Here is a 20006-nt window from a genome sequence, read left to right on the forward strand (position 1 = left end):
TATTGGCTCCTTTGTCATAAATCAATTGACCGTGGATGCTTGGCTTTATTTCTGGGTTCTCTTTTCTGTTCCACTGATCTTTGTGTCTGTTTCTATGCCAGTGCCTAACTGCTTTGATTGCTATAGCTTTGTAATATAGTTTGAAATCAGGGAGTCTGAGGCTTCCAGTTTTTTTTTTTTCTTTCTCAAGAATGCTTATTCATGGTCTTTAGTGTTTCCATACAAATTTTAGCATTGTTTGTTCTATTGTGAAAAATACTTGTTGCAATTTTGATAGAGATTGCATTGAATCGTAGATTGCTTTGGGTAATATGGATGTTTTATTAATATTCATTCTTCCAGTCTATGAGCATGCTATATTTTTCCATTTCTTTGTGTCTTCTTCAGTTTCTTTCATTGTTGCTTTATGGTTTTCAGAGTACAGGTCTTTTACCTCCTAGGTTAAATTTATTCCTAAGCATTTTATTCTTTTTGATGTAATTATAAATGGGAATGTCTTCTTAATTCTTTTTCTGATAGTTTGTTACTAGCGTATAGAAACATAACAGATTTTTGTATATTGCTTTTGTATCTTGCAACTTCACTGAATTCATTTATTAGTTCCAACAGTTTTTTGGTTGGTGTCTTTAGGGTTTCTATATATAACATCCCGTCTTCTGCAAATAGTGACAGTTTTATTAATAAACTATTATTTATCAGTATCAGAATGCTATTATAGTTTTATGAATGCAATTGCTATTCTATTTTGGTGTTCCAGACTTTAAAATTATAGCTGCTTAGAACTAACTTATATAACTTTGATGTTTTAAATTTGGTTTTAAGTATGGTACTTTTAGAGTGGCCTGGGTAAGAAAATAGAGAGTTATTTAAGGGATTTATTTAAGGGATTAAGGAGTAGAACAGAATTGGTTGGTTTCCTTGAATGTGAAGCATTCCAGGGCGCTCTGTGAACACTCGCTAAACTTAGAAAACATGCCAGAGGGCTTGTATAAGAGGGCCTCCTAGGTCTGTGTTTGGAAGAGCTCAAGGCTAGCTGCCTAGTGGTGGCCTGAAATCAATTAATTAGTCTGTTTTTTAAGATGAAATTAATATTTAATCCTTTAAATTCACTTTTAATAATTTTAATTTGAGAAGAAATATTGTGAATTTGATTTACAGTAAATTTCTAATTTTCTGTTATATTCAGACAACAGATCAGAGAACAAAACGAGAGAACATAAAGGAAAAGCGAAAGGCTATGTTAGAAGCAAGGCTTGCTAAACTCCGACAAAAAAAGATGAAAAAGTCAAAAGAAGATGGAGCAGAGGAAGAAAACAAAGGTATATCATGGCTCATTGTGTCTGAACTTCAAAAGGAAAATCTTTAGTTCTAATGATGTCTCAGTGAACAGGACTGACAATCTGGAAATGAGCCATTTAGTTTTATTCTCTAAGCAAGCAGGGTACCTTTGGGGTACTGCCAGGAGCAGTTTTTTATAATCCACGTGGTGCAGAATGACACTCGAAAGAATCTTTTTATACAGACAAGAATATTAACGAATAGGACATTGTGTTACTTCATAGAAGGGCCTGGCTTAGTAAACGAGACTTCACTTAGAGCAGAGATGTTTTAAGATAAAGTTTTGTTGTACACACACGTTTTAGACTTGGTTTCTTTCGCTATGGCTATAAGTTTTTTTGGTTATTGTGCATTAATTTATTTTAAAGGAGAAATATATTCACAAAGTGACATAAGAAAGGAAAGAATTTACGAGTATAGACAGCTTCTGAAAGGACTGTCACAACACGTGGAAACACCACATGGCATGTTGTGTCCCTGAAGGATTCTGCTTGCTGCATGAGCTACCCTAGTCTGGGCTTCACTGCCATTCCTGAGACTCCTGCATAGACTGGCTCCAACGAGCTGGAAGTCTATTTTTGGTTTTAATCCTTTGGAGGTGGTGGGTGTCTAGGCAGGTAGTAGCTCTGCCCCACGTAGTTACCCAGTCCCCAGCTTCCTCCTGTTTTCCTGCTTCTGCCGTTCCTAGAGTGATGCTCTACCTGCAGGGTGGAAGCTTGCTCCCTACCACCTGTTCATGGTCCAACCCCAGGGAAGCAGGAAAGAGGGGAGAGGAACCTGTTGCTTCTTTAGGAATGTGAACTGGAAGGCCCACACAACCATGCATTTACAACCCACTGGCCTGATTGCAGCTGCAGGGGCCCCTGGGGAATGGCCTGTCTAGCGAGGTGGCCACATCTCTAACTGAAACTGGGGGCAGGGCGTTCCATTCCCAAAACGAAAAAGGTGAGTGTGGGTGTCAGGAGCATGTTATACAAGCCCCTCCTGCTCACACGGAAGCCTTGTGCTAAGCCATCGGCCATTTTCTATTCTGAACACAGCTTCAGTTTAGCTTTGAAAGGAGACAAGAAACATTTAGGAATTGGAAGATCATCTGTTTAGTTTTGTATAAATGCTGTGTTCCTGTAACATGTTAAGCTCTGCATATTGTTTCTCTATTTTTTGCTCTACTCCTGAACATCTGTCACCTCTACAAGATGTGGAGCGCCACACAGTGTTTTTTGAAAAATCTTTCTTTTAAAATCTAGCCAAAGGTGAAGAGCCTACAGCCCGCTGCCACACCCCAGCTCTTTGTCACTCCAAGGTCTCTTGCTTTTTCTGAGACTCTTATTTTAGTGGAGTAACTGGGGGTTTCTGGTCCTTCAGTTGTCGGTCTGGGGAAACAGGGTGGCATAGTGGGAAGCACAGAGACTTTGAAATACATCCCACCTGGGTTCAGATCCTGGCTCTTGTCACTTTCTACCTCTGTAGCATTTGTGAGCTTAATTTTCCTCATTTATAAAATAGGAATACTAACCCTGACTTTATGAGGGTTATTATAAGAATTACACAAACTATTGTACACATGGTACTTAGTTCACTCCCTGGGCCAAGATAGGTGCTCATTAAATACTGGCTGTTACTTTTACTCTCAAGATGAGCATGTTCTATTTAATGTTTATTTTAATAATAGCTTTAAGTTTTATTATAGTGATGTCTTATTCTCTTGCAAAAAAATAGATGTTATTGGGCCTTTGCCACCAGAACCAGAGGCTGTGCCAACCCCACATACTGCTGCCCAGAGTAGCAAAGTGGAAGTCATCGTTCAGGAGAGGAAGGATACCCGCCCGGGAGTGCCGCATGTCCGAGAGTGGGACAGAGGAAAAGGTAAGGGGGGGGGGGGGTTCTAAACAGGCCTTGCACAGACTTTTCCAGTTCATCTCAGAGTGTGATTCTCATGAGTCTTAGTGTAGAGGCTTTTGAGGCTCACGGAACTCTCCAGATCTTTGAACTGTTTCTTCTCAGTACCCAGACCCTAGCTGTTTGTAAACAGGAACACTAGAAAGTGTGATTATAAAAGACCAAGGTCTACAACAGGTCATTTCAAAAGGACAATTTTTTTAGAAGCACTGGGGGAAGTTTTTAAAAATTTGTGCTACCCTCATGTGGCTTTACAGCTTTGGAATGCCCTTTCTCAGGAGCCACTTTTAAAAATCTTACAAGGTTTGGTATTTCAACGTCCTCTGTGTTTTTAGCAGCCTCCTTTACGTTTAGTTGAAAATAGTCTGCATGCCACAGGATTCACCTGGATTCACGTATGGTTCTGTTGGGTCATGCAGATTTTTCCGTAAATTATTTCTGTAAATCTACCATGATGCCCACAGCAGCTTCTTGTTGGAGGAGACCAGGATTTATGCCTCTTTGAACAAGATTGTTACAGTAGTGCATTAGCTCATCCTGTTTGAGCTGATGAGATCCAAGACTCAATAAAGGCAAATAGGCCAGTGCATTTGGTTAGTGCTAGTTAGAAATAGAGATGAAATGCCAAATTAGATTTGGACTTTCGTGTCTTCTAAAACTCAGTGAAGGCCAAAATTTGTATTTTGTTGTGAAGTACCTACATTATGTCTAGCAAATGATTTGAGTGTTTGGTTTTTCTGTATTTCTCTCTCAGATGTAATTTTAGTGCCTTTTTGGCAATACTTCCAGAAGCTACCAGCCTTCTCCGCCAGAGCCTTCCTTGAATCTTTCCCATCTGGAAGTAGTCACTCCCTTTGCTTAGCCTGCTGCTTCCTTATATTTTTGTAGGCCTTACATATACCTCGTATTATATTATTGCTTTCCTTGCTATCTCCTCCAGAGAATGGGAGTTGGCATTTAAGAAGTATATGTAATAATCGAAAAGTAATAACAATAAAAATTCAACTGATTTCGTCTTTACTTCTAATAATACTCTTTCTTATTTTTATTAGAGTTTTCCTTTGGGTTCTGGTCGAAGAGGCAGTCAGATCTCCGGGCTGAGAGAGATCCTGAGTTTGCCCCACCATCGGATTACTTTGTGGGTCAAAAGAGAACTGCTTCCCTCAGTAGCAAAACGTGGAGCAGACCTGCAGCTGCACCGAGCGACCCAGGACAGTGCTCTGGCCAGAGTCGTGACACTGGCTCTTCACATCCACCACCCACTCCTGCCCCCAGCAGCCCACCACGAGCCCCGACAGTCACTTTTGAAACTCTGGACGATATGATATCATATTACAAACAAGTGACATGAATTTCCAAACCGTTCTGATTTGGGTCTCTACTGTGGATAGTGCCTTCTTCTCCTAAATTGGGGAAGATGATTTAATTTTAGGGACTGAATTGTACCTGTTTCCTCCCGTCCTTTCCCTGGAAGACACAGACTTCAGGTTGGATTTGTCTGTCAGCAAGGAAGAAAGTGAATGGTACCATGGGAATTCTGTGGCCACTTGGCTGTTCATTTTTTTCTAATTGATATGGAGCCCTGTCCTTCTGGATTTATGTGTAAGCTGTCACGTACGACCCCGAAGAGCTCGTAACCCTGTTTCATAACCACTTCCTTGGCTTACCTAGATTTAAGGGTTCCACTCCTTTCCTTTTGCAGATACTAGAGTGCAGCTTTCTTTGTTCCAAGGATTCAGCTTCCGTATCAGTTCCATATCTGTCGGGAGGTGTGTTAGGCTGTCAAAGTGGCAAATGAGGGGACACTGTGTGGGGCAAAGTGATCTAGTCTCCAAGAGGACCATGAAGCTGGTGGACTATTAAGTAATAACATTTGAAATAAGATCAGAGAGGAGAACTTCATAATCCAGAAAGGTAGAGGTTGAAGTCACTTATCTTGTCATCCCATCCTAAATGATGGTTGTCACCACACATGCCTAGTGGGCATTTGGTAAGTGTATGTAGAGTCCCTGGGGCACATGTGGAGGCTGCTCAGCCTAGTCAGAGAGTGAGATGCTTCTTAGCTTAAGGGTTAGTTTTTCAGCTGGGCCTGCCTCTCTGTTGCGTCCACTGTAGGCCCTCATCACTCTCAGGAGCCAAGTCACATCAGAAGTCTGATTGGAATAGACCTGAGCTGGAGTAAGAGGCAGGGAGGTCCCTTTGTCTTTACTAACAATGAGAAGAGCTCCAGAAGCATTTCCTGTGCCCGCTGCACCTCCGTGTCTTTACAGCTGCAGACAAGCAGTGGGAGTTGGCCCATAGAACTCCCTGTAAGAATGTGCTAGAGCAGGTCTTTTAGGTGCCAGAAGGAGCCTGCACTCTTGGGGCTCTGATGCACATAGTCTCAGTGGTATTGATGGGAATGCCCCCTTCTCATTACAGATTGCAAACTGCAGTGCAGAGAAGGTCAATGACTTGTCCAAGGTCATGTAGCATCCGTATGGCAGCTCTGGGACTTCAGGGCAGTTTATTTAGGCTCATGTTTGCTCTAGCCTCACTTTCTCCAGTGCCATCTGCTCTCAGTCTTGTCCCAGTTATCAAATAGTATTAGATGAAAATCCCAGATTCTTGCAAACTTAACCTCTGAACTCCATGTCAAAGGCAAAGTTGCCTGCCCTACTAAGGGTCATTCTGTCAGCCTGATCAGGCAAATACCTCTTCAAAAAAAATTTTTTTAATGTTTATTTTTTGAGAGCGTGAGTGGGGAAGGGGCAGAGAGCGAGGGAGACACAGACTCTGAAGCAGGCTCCAGGCTCTGAGCTCTCAGTTCAGAGCCCCATGTAGGGCTTGAACTCATGAACCGTGAGATCAGGACCTGAGCTGAAGTCAGACACTTAACCGACTGAGCCACCCAGGCGTCCCAGGCAAATACTTCTTTTTAAAAAAATATACATTAATATCAACTGACCCAGTCACATTTTTTGCAAAACTTGATAAGCTGATCCTAAAATTGGTATGGAATTGAAGAGACGCAGAGTATCCAAAACAATCTTGAAAAAGAACAAAGTTGGAGGACTCGCACTTCCTCATTTCAAGACTTACTACAAGCTACAGGAATCAAAGCAGTGCAGTACTGACCTAGATCCATGGACTAGCGTTGAGTCCAAAAATAAATCCTTATTTCTGTGGTCAGTTGAGTTTTGACAGTGGTGCCAAGGCACCACACAATGGGGTAAAGGGTAGTTTCTTCAGATGATTTTGGGACAACTATCTGCATGCAAAAGAATGAATTTGGACCCACAACTCAGACCATAAACAAAACCCAACTCATTGTCAAAATGGATCAAAGACCTAAACATAGGAACTAAAGCTACAAAACCAACTGAAACAGCTTGTAGTACAAAGGGAGAGAGACAAAAAAGGAAAATTGGAATACTAGAGAGGAAAAATAGAAATAATACTTCACTGGAATCCTAAGAAAACAAAAAAATGGAAGGGAAGAACGAAAACAATAGACAAATGAGAACAATGGAAAGAACGTGTTTATGAGGTAGAGCAGAAGGACTTGAGAGCTGATTGTGGAGAACAGGCGGGAAGGCCAGCCAGACAGCAGTAAGCCCAGGCCTGTGGGAGTAGCGGTCATGAGCAGGATCCCCAAATAACCTTTCATCGTTGCCCACGATGGCCCAACCTAGGGTGGATGGCGAAGCAGTCTGCTCTTTGGCTTATGGTCACTGTCGACTAATAACTGTAAGTCGGATGTCCTCTAGGATGTCAAGACTATATAAACATTTCTAATCCTCTCTTAGCATACATGTAGTTGTTTCATGAGCCCAGTTAACATCCTCTTCCTTTTCAGACCCAGAGCTGAAGTGTTAACACAGTTTTACCGGTTCTTGTGGGCCTGTTTTGTACACATGTATCCAGCAGATGGCGTTCAAGTCCTCAAGACTTCAGATCACTCTAGAACAGCACTGCCCCATAGAAATAGGATGCGAGCCCTCTGTCATTTTCAGTTTTCTGGGACCCACATTACAAAAGTGTAATTAATTTTATTGTATACTTTATTTAGTATATCCAAAATATTTCAACACTCCATATTAAAAAAATATTGAAATATTTTACATTTGTTTTCACACCAAGTGTTCAAAATCAACTGCAAATCCTCCATGGTACGTCTCAATTCGGATGCTAAGTTTTCATCAGGAGTACTCAATCTGTATTTATATGTCATAAAACATACAGGAAAAAGTAGACTCACACATCCACATTGTTGCAAAAAGACAAACATTTTTAAGTTTGCCAGTAACTGAATCCAATATCAAGTCATAATACAATTTTAGTTCTTAGTCATACTAGCCACATTTCAGATGCTCAAAAGACACGTGTCTAGGCTACTGTCTGTCCAGCACAGTACAACTCTACATGATCTGTTTTTATACACTTTATGGTCTGACCACACCTACTCCTCCCATTAGCAGCTAAAGGACTGATAAACATTTCTTCCAGGCATACGTTAAGCATTCAAGATATTATGGCAGTGTTTCACTTGAAGACAAGGAGCAGTGAAATCTGTCAGAAAACATGACCACACCTTATTCATATCTTTGTAGAGCTAAGCGGAATGTTTTGGACCAGAAATTGCTTTGAATTACTTGTTTTCATTGTAATCTTTCCTCTGGGCCTTTGTGTGTTTTGATACAGTTCATTTGAATTGGCTAAATAAATCATTTTGTTTGCTTGCAAAATTCCCAAAGGAGAAACTTTAAATCCATATACATGAGATTTCTGCTATGTTTAGCCGTACATTTGCCAAAGACTTGTGGGATCATTTATTTCTTCTTAAAGCCATAGTGCAGCCTGCAGGATGGTTTTCAGCTAACCTTGTTGTGACATAGAGACGAGGCGGTAGAATTTAGAATTTGGAGCAGGGGTGGGTACTGGTCTTTACAGTTAACCCAAAATAGATCAGCCACGCCGTATGCGTGTAGTTTCTTTTTTAGCCTGTAAATTGAACTAAGTCAGTTATATGCCAAGCAATTCCTATAAAAAACAACATGGCTAAGGTAAGTGATAATGATTGAAAAGAATTTGTTGACCCACTGAAAACTGGGAGAGAGAATGAAACTCCCCCGGCCCTCCCGCCCGGTCCTTGCCTTGGTGAGGCATTTTGCTAGTGTAGGTTGTGAACGTCTAGCTTAATGTTTATAGTTTGGGGTCGGTGGGGAAGAGACTGATGTGATGGGTGTAGATCATTGTCTAGGAAAACTGGAAAATTCATGGAATGAAGCAAGGTGTTTTAGTGAAAACCTATCATTCAGGCCCAATATTGATCTGTTACCCTGTTTCTTAAATCCTGGGCTCCATTTACATATTCATGCATGGTAAATGTATGTTTGTTCAGTGACGGGATTGGTCAGAAATACTACTTTTTCATCCTTAATTAAAAAAATTTCTTTCTCCACATTTCTAACTACCACGTTCTTCCTAATTCTGAAAGCTCACCTGCTTGGTGGCAGTTTTGCCTGGTGATAAGCATTTTCCCTGGGGTACATTGTATTCTGTTCCTGTTTCTTTTCTTTTCTTTTTTTTTTTTTAGTTTTTTTTTTTTTTATTTTGGGAGAGAGAGTATATGTGTGTGCAAGTAGGGGAAGGGCAGAGAGAGAGAGGGAGAGAGAGAATCCCAAGCAGGCTCCACACCGTGCAGAGCCCGATGTAGGGCTCGATCTCAGGAACCACGAAATCATGACCTGAGCTGAAGTGGGATGCTTAATTGTCTGAGCTACTCAGGCGCCCGCCCCTCTGTTTCTGTTTCTGAGAGTTATCAGCAATTAAGCTTCCTTGAACTTGAATATGAGGAGTAGTTTTATTTTTTTTTTTTTTTTTTTTTTTAACATTTTTAATTTTATTTTTGGGACAGAGAGAGACAGAGCATGAACGGGGGAGGGGCAGAGAGAGAGGGAGACACAGAATCGGAAACAGGCTCCAGGCTCCGAGCCATCAGCCCAGAGCCTGACGCGGGGCTCAAACTCACGGACCGCGAGATCGTGACCTGGCTGAAGTCGGACGCTTAACCGACTGCGCCACCCAGGCGCCCCTGAGGAGTAGTTTTAGATACTCGACCCCTCAGCGCCCCTTCCCTGCCCCACACCTCTCTGCACATGTTGTTCAGGGTTGTTTATGAAAAACAGAAACACAAAAATAGGTTCTGCTCATAGCCGGTTCTCCCAGGTCACAAACATGTCTGAGAATGGCACTGCTGTTTTTGTAGGACACCCAAGATTTACTGTCTTCGGTAATCAATAGATTTGTTTTAATCAAGGTATAATTTACATCCAACATATTAGTTTCATTGTGCACCATAATGGTTTAATATTTGTATGTATCGTGAAGTGATCACCATAACGAGTCTAGGTATCATCCATCACCACACCTAGTTGCAGAATTCTTTTTCTCGTGATGAGAACTTCTGAAGTCTACTGTCTTAGCAACTTTCAAATATGTAATCCAGTGTTAACTGTAGTCACCATCCTGTACATTACATCCCCACGGCTTGCTTATTTGAGAACTGGAACTTGGCAGTTTTTGACTCCCTTTATCCGTTTCGTCCATTCCATCCTCTGCCTGTGGCAATCACCAATCTGTTCTCTGTCCCTGCGAGCTTGGTTTTTGTTTTTGTTTTGTATTTGTTTTAGATTCCACATGTAAGAGATCATAGGGTATTTGCCTCTCTGACTTCTTTCACTTAGCGTAATGCTCTCAGAGCCCACCCGCGTTGTGGCAGGATTTCCTTATTTTTGTGGCTGAATAATACTCCACTGTATATAAATCTTCTTTCTCCGTTCACCCATCGATGGACACTTAGGTTGCTTCCATATCTTGGCTATTGTAAATAATGCTGCAGTTAACACATGACTGCGTATATCTTTTCCAGTTAGTGTTTTTGTTTTCTTCGGATAAATACCCAGAAGTGGAATTCCTGGATCATATGGTAGTTCGATTTTTAATTTTTTGAGGAGCCTCCATATTGTTTTCCATAGTGGCTGCACCTGTTTACATTCCCACTGTGTACCAAGGTTCCAGTTTTTTCAAGTTCTCCCCAACACCTGTTATTTTTTGTCTTTTTGATAATAGTTATTCTCACAGGTGTGACGTGATATACCCCATTGTGGTTTTGATTTGCATTTCCCTGATGTTGAGCATTTCTTCATAATTTGCAAAGATCTTTACCTTAGGAAAGGCTTTTTGTCCCTGCTTCCAATGGCCAGCATAGGTTTTAAGGTATACGTAACCAATGTAAACATAACATTAAAAAAATTTTTTTAACATGTTTGAAACTGAGCTGCTCAGATATTTTTAATTGGTACCTGATAGTTCATCAGATTCATCTGCATCATTGTTAAACCCTTCTTCAGTTGTTGGCTGGGTGCATTATTTCAGTATTAGGAATGAAGTGGCTATAGGCATCTTTTTTGTTTGGCTCAGCCAGCATTGGTCTTTATTCCAGTAGCTTCTCTCCTTTTAAATCATCCCTTTGGGCATTATTTTCAGAAGTGAGATTACTGGGTCAAAGGGACGATCATTTTTATGTTCCTTGATGGGTCTTGCCGGGAGACCATCTTAATAAGGGCCCTTGATGTCGTGATAAATCTCCCTGGTGGAGGATGCAGGTGGTTTGCAAGTGAATTCTGCTCTAGGATAAGCAGTGACCATAAGGTTTCAGTCTCCTGTGTAAACCTTCCTCGGTGGCAGGTGGTTAAGCTTGATCATGTGCGCTGGCCCCCACTCTGCTTCCTCTCAGATCACTTCTCTCTCCAGCTCAGCCCTTTCTTCTTCTCATCTGCCTAGAGAATTCAAGCATCTGTCGAGAACATGCTTTCTATATTGAATAGCAGAGAGGACAGTGTCTGTTAATTTTCCTAGTCCCATCTCCACCTCTTTTGTGCACTGAGTGAGGGCTCATTCTCATGCCTGTCCTAGCCTAAAGCTGGGCTTGCTCACTGATTGCAGGCACACAGTTACATCTGCACTGCTTTCTGTCTTTATCAAAGCATTTCTGATTAAAACTACAGAGAGCCAGAAACTAGAGAAAATAGCAAAGAAAGCCAGGACCAGGTGACCTGAGAGGGCTAAGTTTACAGCTTTTTGTTTTTAAGTATACAGCTGTATAAACTTCTAAAAGATATATTCTTGGGTCAGTGCCAATAATGGGAAGGAAGGATGACCGTTTTTCTTCTAAACCTACACCCGATTCCTCACCCCCCGCCCAGCTTCCTTCTGATTACATGCACTTGCTTTTCCCAAAGCCTGTTCAGAACTTTCCCACTTTTCACCCGTGTTCTGCTTGTGCTCAGCTTGCTGTGTCCGTATTTTTCAAGTACCCTTCCGGGTGCACCAAGGACTAGAAATCCCTTTGTCCTGTAGGCAGAAATCAGGGTGCTGTGATTCGGTTCCTCTCCTTGGCTAATCTCTACAGCAGCTGGGCTTCTTACACTCCTTCCCACCACACTGCCAGCCCCTGGGAGGAGTACCCTAAAATATAGACGCCACCTCTGCTGGCAGTCCTTCCATGGTTTCCCATCACCTGCAAGATGAAGTCCAGGCTCGTCATTTTACAGCTGGCCCCTTTCTGCCCCTCCCACGCACGGCCCCTCCCCACTCGACACTAACCCATCACCTGCTCTACTTACTTCCAGTTCCCCAAACTTGCCAGGCAGTTTAGAGCCTCTGCCCTGAGCAAGTGTCGTTCCCATCACCTGGAATGCTCTTCCTCACCTTGTTTCCTTGTCAGCTTGTCTCCGGAGCGGTTTCTGTCATTTCCATTGTGCAACCTCTTTGGACCGCTCCAAATAATTTCCGTTTGCTATTTAACAGTCATTGAGCACTTAACTGTGTGCTAGGAGTTGCGCCAACCCTGTACGTGCATCACCGCACTTACTCCTCACAGTCCTGGGAGGTGGGGACTAGTGCCCTTGAGAATATCACACAGATCCAAGTGCTGGGTTCAAGGTCACCTAGCCTAAGCTCTTCACTACCCAGTGGTAACTATCTTCTCTGGGCTTCCGTTCTGCCTTGCAGAGAGCACTCTGACTTGTCATTGTAGCTTTGTGTGCGTGCTTCTCCACTCAGATCTATCCTCTGGGACAGAGCAGCCAGACAGTAAGTAAATGGAATGAAGAAGCCCCTGGGCCTGTGGTCATCTTCTATATGTTTTATAAACTTATTGCATGATCCTTTCATTTCTTTGTGGGAGGTGTTTCTTGAAACTTTGCTTATGGCCACCTGCATGGGTCTTTCAGGCTATTCATGGGACTTCGATGCCACAAATAGTCTTCAGTTGCTTATAGCAGCACTGTAGTTAATAATATGGACACTATGAAAGAGAGAGAAGACATGGCCCCTGCTCTTCATTTGCAGAGATGAGATTTGCCACATGGGACACAATTAGTGATTAAAGACAATACATTTGAATATTTGATTGCATAACATGCAAATTCTTTGGCATGACCTTCTTTGGCAAGGCCTTTGGTGATCTGATGCGAGACCACTTTTCCAACTTTGTCTACTATTCTCCCATAGACCCCAATCATGCTGATGTGTTTTGCAGTGCTCTGAGCCTACCATGCTTTCGATGCTTCTGTTCCCATGTACATATTGTTCCTTTTGCCTAGAATGCCTTCTCCTTCCCATCTGCGTAGCAACCTCCGCTTGTCTTTTATAACCATCTTCAGTGCTGCTTCCATTAGATCCTTTTCTTTGGGTTTTCATGGCCTGTGTATATTTTCTGTAGTGTGACCCTTATCCTATAGTCTATGAGTCAATTTTGTTCTAAGTCCGACCTGCCTGTTAAACGTTGAGCTAGTTGAGGGCAAGGCCCATGTCTCAGTGATGGAAAAATGAATGACCGAATCATAAAAAATGTTTACATAGAAAGGAGGGTGGGATGGTGTTCCAACATGGCTGGTTGTCAGTCAGGAATCACACTTGACTGCAAGGATAGAGATCTGAATAAAGTGGTTCATTCTGCCCTGTGAAACCAGTTTAGAGGTCGGTGGCCGAGTGTTGGTGTGGCGGTGTCGCTGTGTCATCAGGAGCCCAGGCTCCGGCGCTCTGCTCAGCCCCCTTTAATGCGTGGCTTCCCTCTCCAAGGTAACCTCATGGTTGCTTGAGCTACAGAGAGGAGGAAAGAGAAGGGCTGTGAGGAAAGAGCAAGTCCATGAAGGTAGCTTCCTGTAAAAACATGTCTCAGGGTCCTACCCAGAAGCTCTGCTTTCATTTCAGAGGCCAGAATTTAGTCACATCTAGCTGAATTTTGAAGAGATAAATATATGGCAATAAATACAGGTAAGTAGAAATTACAAATATAATATTTATGTTGATTATATTATCATACTTAAATATAATGTAAATATAATAAGTGGTAATAGCAAATTTTAAATGACATTTTTCTTTTAAAAAAACAGCTTTTAGGTGCAAATGGACTCTTCTATAAAGAAGATATAAATTGGTCAATAAACACACAAAAAGATGCTCACCATCATTAGGCATTAGGAAAATGCTAATCAGAATCACAATGAGATGCCACTTCACACCCTCTAGAATGGCTCTAGAATCAAAAAGACATAGTAACAAGTGTTCACAAGGACCTGGATTAATTACAATCCTCCTACATTGCTGGTGGGACTGTAAGGTGGTGTAGCCACTTTGGAAACCAGTCTGATGGTCCAAAATATTAAACATTGAGTTGCCATATGACCTGGCAATTTCACTTCTAGATATACACCCAGGAGAGTGAAGACATCCATCCATGCAAAAACTTGTACACGAGTGTTCATAGTATTACTATTCATGATAGCCCAAAGTAGAAGCAACCAAAATGTCCGTCAAATAATGAGTGGATCAACAAATTGTGGTCTATCCATATAATGGGATATTATTCTGCCATAAAAATGAATGACGTACTGACACATTCTGTGACATGGATGAACCTTGAAAACATGCTGACTGAAAGAAGACAGTCACAAAAGACAACAGTGTATGATTCCATTTATGTGGAATGCCAAGAACAGGCAAATCTATAGACAGAAACTAGATTAGTGGTTGCCTAGGAGTGAGGGGGAATGGGGAGCGATTGCTAATGAATGTCTCTTGGGGATGATGAAAATGTTCTAAAATTAGATAGTGGTGTTCATTGCACAACTTTGAATATACTAAAAACCACCGTACACTTTTAAAAGGGTGAATTGTATGGCGTGTGAATTATACCTCAATAAAGTCACTTTAAAAACCAGCTTTTATCTGTTTGTAAGACTTATCTTCAAAGTTAACTTCAAAAGAAATGAACTGGTAGGGAGGGTGGGGAGAAGTTCCCCAAACCAGTTAACATTTCAAGGACTGTATTTGTCTTCTCTTCATTTGAGTCTTAGCTTAAAAAAAAAAAAAAAAAATCTGCCTTGCTTGGTCAGGGTCAGATCCATCTGGCTGGTTGCCCAGATGATGGAGATTCTGAGTGGTTTCTTTGTTCTGCAGACTTCTCATTTAAAAAATGAACTATTTTTTTTCTGAGTCTCCAAAGCTGAGGAATAGAGATGCCAGGGGTCAGCAAATAGACATAGGAAGCCACTTCTCTGTAAACCAGGATGTCATAAGGGTTTGCTCTATGGAGCTCTTGTTCCTTGGGGATTTTGTTGCTGATAGATGGGCAGAGGCAGCTCGAAGGCCGTGGGGAAATCACAGTGTGCTTGGACAGCTTCTGTGCCAAGACTTTGCATATAGGCAACTCCTGCCTGATCAGGAGCTCTGTCTCCCTAAGCCTCTGATTCCTCATCAGTGAATTGGGAAAGTGAATAATCTCACCCCGGGGTGGTCACACCAGATCGTGGCCCTGAGCGTGCTCTGGTATATGCCGGCTGTATACCCCATGGGTGACTTTGGGGTGGCTCCAGGGGGCATGGTTTGAGAAATGAAAGAGGGAAGATTGGCAGGAGAAGAGGCACCTTGGACATCGTGGGGGAGTGGTTGTCAGGATGGAAGGTAGAAGTGATGATTGGAAGGCTGTGGTGACAAGGATTGCCAGAAGGCACTGGCCAGCAGTCCTTCCTCAGCCGGTGTTACTGGTGTGCTGGTTGGGGGCCACTGAAGTCAGACCACAGGGGCAGCTGGCCTGCATGGCATGGAAAATGCTGGCAAAGGTGGTGGGGGAGGACCCTACCCCGTCTGCTCTAAGCTTCCCTTAGGTCAGCTTTTGTGACATGTTCTGGATTCTTCAGCATCTTTTGCAGAGGCTCATATTCTCACAAAGCCCCTCTGGAATTAAAAAGAAATAAATGGTCCTTTTCGTGTAGCGCAAGATTAAGAAGTGGACTTTACATTTTTTGTCAATGTATTTTAGACTGATATGCTACTAAAGAATGTCCTTATGGGGTTCATTTTGATTAGATAAATGAAACTTTCAGATCTGATTACAAAACCCTCGAAGTCTATCTGTGGATTTTCCCAGCTATTTTTGTGTTTATCAAACTGTTCTTCACACTCCCTCTCTTCAATTGGTGTTCTATTTTTTTAAGTTGATTTTTTTTTTTAGTAATCTCTATACTCAGTGAGCTTTAACTCGTGACCTCAAGATCAAGAGTCACATGCTCTTCTGACTGAGCCAGCCAGGCACTCCAACCAGTGGTCTATTTTTGATATATATTGAGAAAATATGAATAAAACACAATTTAGAAGTAAGGGTAACAACCACCATAGCAACTAATGGTGTTCAGATGACCCAGACACAAATATGCTTCTTTGCTACCCCACACATGTCTACTTGATGAGCATGCAGAGCCCTCAAGAAATTCTATTGAAGTGGGGAAATATTTATTATAGTTCATTGATTTTAAGATAGGCATTTCCCCCATTTTAACATCTCTTAAATTGTGATATGTCTTGTAGTCAGTGGCATCTTACATTGATTTTTTTTTCTTTCTTGTACGATGGCGCATCTTACAATCAATTGCTTAAAACCTTGCTTTGATGAAATGTGGCCAATATTAGTCATTGAATTGAGAAAATGTATTCTCTGTCTGCCCTTGGATGTACATGTTGAATGATTGCATGCCCACCCTTGCATCACCACCAGGAACTTCCACATCACCCTCTCCAGACAGCCAATAAAGCATCTTTTTGTTCTTTGCAGATTTTTATTACTAAATTACAAGAAGATCTCTCGCTCTCAGGTCTCTAACTATAAAAGGTACGGTGGAACCTTTCGCCCTTCCCCATCCTTTCCACTCCTCCAGCCCCGCAGGGTCCCTCCCAAGAGGTACTTGGTTTGTATGACTGTCCCTGGAACCATTTCTGGAATCTGGTCATCCCCAAAGGCCCTTTCCAAAGCGACTCATCAATGTGGGTTTATCTGTTGCTGTCTCTGGGAAGAAAAGGGAAGAGGGGCATCCCTTTGCCCTACTGTGTGAGGAGTGACCAGTTACTTCCTTATCCTCCCTGGATAGGACCACTGGCTCAATGACCTGTAAAGGCCATTTCAGCACTTCCATTCTGTTTGTCTCCAAGGCTTCACCTTAGGTAAGAACTTTTCGCTCTCATTCACCTCTCAGGGGGCTCTGACTTTTTACAGCTGAAGGTCCATCTTATCTGAGATGGACAGTATTACCTAGCAGCATGCATACTCTAGCAACATGAATGACATCAAGAGCAACAGAGAACTGTACCAGCAATACACAGCCTTGGCCCCCAGGCTGCTGGCCCGCATCTCCAAACTGCTCATCATTTGCCGGAATGCAGGCATTTCTGTACCTAAGGGCATCAGGAACATCTTTGAGTTCACTTGGGAGGAACTCACTGCCGACCCCATGGTACCTACTGCGTCTGACATCCTGGGCCTGGAGATCAGCATTGGATCCCCACCTGTGGTGCTTATGGAATCAACCTCCATGCAGGCCCCTGTCCAGAAGAAGGCACCCCCACCAGTACTACCACCTCCGTCACTGCCCACACCCACTGGGCCCGCCAGCTTCAACCGCTCTCCCACCCATGGCCATCTGGTGCACTCTAGCCGGGAAATTCTGCAGAAATTCCAGCGGCGGTCCATCCACCTGCTGACAGAGCTGCTCACCCTGAAGATGAAGGCCATGGTGGAGTCTGTATCTGGTAAGGCTGGCTCACCAGATTCTTCTCCATTTTTTCTGAGCCCAGAAGGATCTACCCAGACCGATGTGTGTGTGTCCACCACAGCCACCATAGCTCCCCCAGCCAGGTGTATAAGAATATGCTAGGGATAGGTGACAGCCATGGGTCTGCCATAGGAATAGAACCCTGTCCCACAACCCCCCTCAAGAGTCATCCTCTCCCCCCCAAAGTGTTCTCTACTTTTTTCTCCCATTCCCCCAGTATTGCTGAGCTCAGACTGGAAGGTAGGCTGTGGAGAACAGTGTGAGGCCAGAGGCACTGAAGGGTGGAGTTTGTAGAAATGAAGGGTGGAGAGAGGCAACACCCAGGAAGAGGGGGTGAATTGAGAGGGCTGATTGGTGTTTAGCAAGACCATCCATGGTAAGGGTGTAACCCCAAGATCAAGGAGGGAAGATAGAGCCATATCAGTAATTGAGCCTTCTAGATGCTTCTAGAACTTTCTAGATGTTATTTTAAATACTAATGGCACCAGGACCCTGGCCTGTGGGTAGGAAGAGAGAAGGGTAAGGGGGGTAGAGAGCAAAATGCCACCTGACAGGTCTTGGGAAATCGAGACCCTTCCATTAAGGAGACCCTTCTATTAAAAGACCCTCACTTGCTTACCCTAGGAATAGAGCTTCCCTCTACCCTTATTTCCTGGGCCATTTACAGAGGTCTTTTCCTGGAAGCATTAGCCCTGTGCTGGGAGGAAAATGAGTTGCTTCAATGATTCCTTTAGTAGGTGCCAATCCTCTGGACATCACAAGGCGCTTCGTGGAGGCCAGCCTGCTCCTCCACGTCAATGCCAAGGAGATGGCTCTTGACTACCTGATCAGCACAATTGGAAAAAGTAGCTATGGTGCCGGACAGACAGGGAAAGGTGGGTACCCAAGCTTCAGCCCTTAGAAGTTCGAATAGTGCCACTAAGAATGCGATAGAAAGGTCAAATCCCCAGTTTAAACATTTGACATCTCCAAGAGTTGAGGTGGATTCTCAAACAGAGAGATTCTGGAGCAACAGAGATTCTTAAATGGTGCAGGTGAGTATAGAAATCGGTGCAGTTCCCATGGAGAGCAGTTTGATGGTATCTGCAAGGTGGTCGATGCTCTAGCATGTGACAACTCAGCAACTTCTCTTCTAGGTCATTCCCTAGGGCTGTGCTTTTCAAACTGTCTGTGGTAAAGGACCAACTTGTAAAATTGCCGATCTCTATCTCTCGTGGACTGACGTTTTCAAAAATGTGATGTGACAGCAATGTAAAATTGACACAGAGGTTTCTAAATGTTTACTCTTAATTTTTGTGCTCATCTGGCCATGGGCTGGTGTGGATTCTCATCAGTCCACTAGCCACACTTGGCTAGTCACACTTGGCACACGTGTGCAAGAAGTTGTACCAGAATGTTTATTGCAGTACTGTTTGGAATGGCAAAAGAAAATAAAATTGAAAACAATGTAAGTGTCCATCAATAGGAGGAAAACAATTGATAGTCTATTTAAACAATGGAACGTAGTGAGAAGTAAAAATCAAGCACTTGTACAGCATAGGGACTGTAGTCAATAATACTATAGTGACAGATGTGTCAGATGTGACAGAGGCGACCACACTTACTGTGATGAGCAGTTTGTAATGTGCATAAATATTGAATCACAGTATTGCACACCTGAAAGTAATATAATATTGTATGTCAACTATACTTCAATTAAAAAGAAAAAAATAATACAAAATGAAATAAGCATTAAAATGCACATATCAGTACAGATAAAATCTCAAAACACAGTGTTAAGCAAATAAAAGAAAGCAAGTTTGAGAAGGATACATTTGGTATGATACTATTTAAATAAAATTTGAAAGAATACAAGCAATATTGCTTTGGGTACAGTATAAAAGCGTGGAGGGGAATGCTGGATGCTAAGTTGGAGGAAGTGAGCATTAGAGAGGGGTGGAGGGGAATAGGATCTGGGAGACGCACTGAATCAGTTGTATCTAATGTATCTCTTAAGCATGGTGGATATACAAGTACAACTGACCCTTGTGCTGACCCCCCAAGCAGTAAAAAATCCAGATGTAACTTTTGAGTCCCTCAAAACTTAACTACTAATAGCCTAATATAGATCAAAATTCTTACTGTTAACATAAACAGTTAACACATACTTTGTGTGTTATATGTATTATATACTGTATTCTTACAATAAAATAAGGTAGCGAAAAGAAAATTTGTTAACAAAATCCTAAGGAAGATGGGGCGCCTGGGTGGCTCAGTCGGTTAAGCATCCAACTTCAACTCAGATCATGATTTCACGGCTTGTGAGTTCGAACCCTGTGTTGGGCTCTGTGCTGACAGCTCAGAGCCTGGAGCCTGCTTCGTTTTCTGTGTCTCCCTCTCTCTTTGCCCCTCCCCTGCTCACGCTCTCTCTCTCTCTCTGTGTCTCTCAAAAATAAACATTAAAAAAATTTTTTTTTAATCCTAAGGAATAAAAAATATATTTACAGGACCGTACTATAGTTATTGAAAGAAATCCACATATAAGTGGACCCTCACAGTTCAAACCCATGTTGTTCAAAGGTCACCTGTGTTCATTTTGGATGCCTGAAAGTCATCCTGCCTGTTAGGTTTCATAGG

The 20006-nt window shown here is 42.5% G+C and overlaps 2 protein-coding genes across 4 annotated transcripts in view; both read left to right on the plus strand.

Annotated features, from left to right (window-relative positions):
* The window catches only part of CCDC174 (coiled-coil domain containing 174), a 33220-nt gene extending 18714 nt beyond the window's left edge, over window positions 1-14506 (plus strand). Inside the window, exons 9-13 of one of the 2 annotated variants that reach the window (XR_009260691.1) lie at window positions 1187-1319; window positions 3058-3204; window positions 4290-6966; window positions 13498-13560; window positions 13680-14506. Coding sequence is in view for 1 of the 2 variants with exons in the window: in XM_058725884.1 (XP_058581867.1) it covers window positions 1187-1319; window positions 3058-3204; window positions 4290-4588 (579 nt within the window). In the remaining variant the exon portion in view is untranslated. Of the gene's footprint in view, window positions 1-1186; window positions 1320-3057; window positions 3205-4289; window positions 7965-13497; window positions 13561-13679 lie in introns of those variants that run through there. The other variant, XM_058725884.1, reaches the window with a different exon arrangement.
* C4H3orf20 (chromosome 4 C3orf20 homolog) overlaps window positions 8081-20006 on the plus strand; it is a 95185-nt gene continuing 83259 nt past the window's right edge. Inside the window, exons 1-5 of one of the 2 annotated variants that reach the window (XM_058725882.1) lie at window positions 8081-8282; window positions 13498-13560; window positions 16397-16453; window positions 16710-17367; window positions 18125-18265. In XM_058725882.1, the coding sequence (XP_058581865.1) occupies window positions 16896-17367; window positions 18125-18265 (613 nt within the window). In that variant the 5' untranslated portion in view covers window positions 8081-8282; window positions 13498-13560; window positions 16397-16453; window positions 16710-16895. The remainder of the gene's footprint in view (window positions 8283-13497; window positions 13561-16396; window positions 16454-16709; window positions 17368-18124; window positions 18266-20006) is intronic. The other variant, XM_058725883.1, reaches the window with a different exon arrangement.

The sequence above is a fragment of the Neofelis nebulosa genome, chromosome 4 (genome assembly GCF_028018385.1).
Source record: "Neofelis nebulosa isolate mNeoNeb1 chromosome 4, mNeoNeb1.pri, whole genome shotgun sequence".
In the NCBI taxonomy this organism is placed as follows: domain Eukaryota; kingdom Metazoa; phylum Chordata; class Mammalia; order Carnivora; family Felidae; genus Neofelis; species Neofelis nebulosa.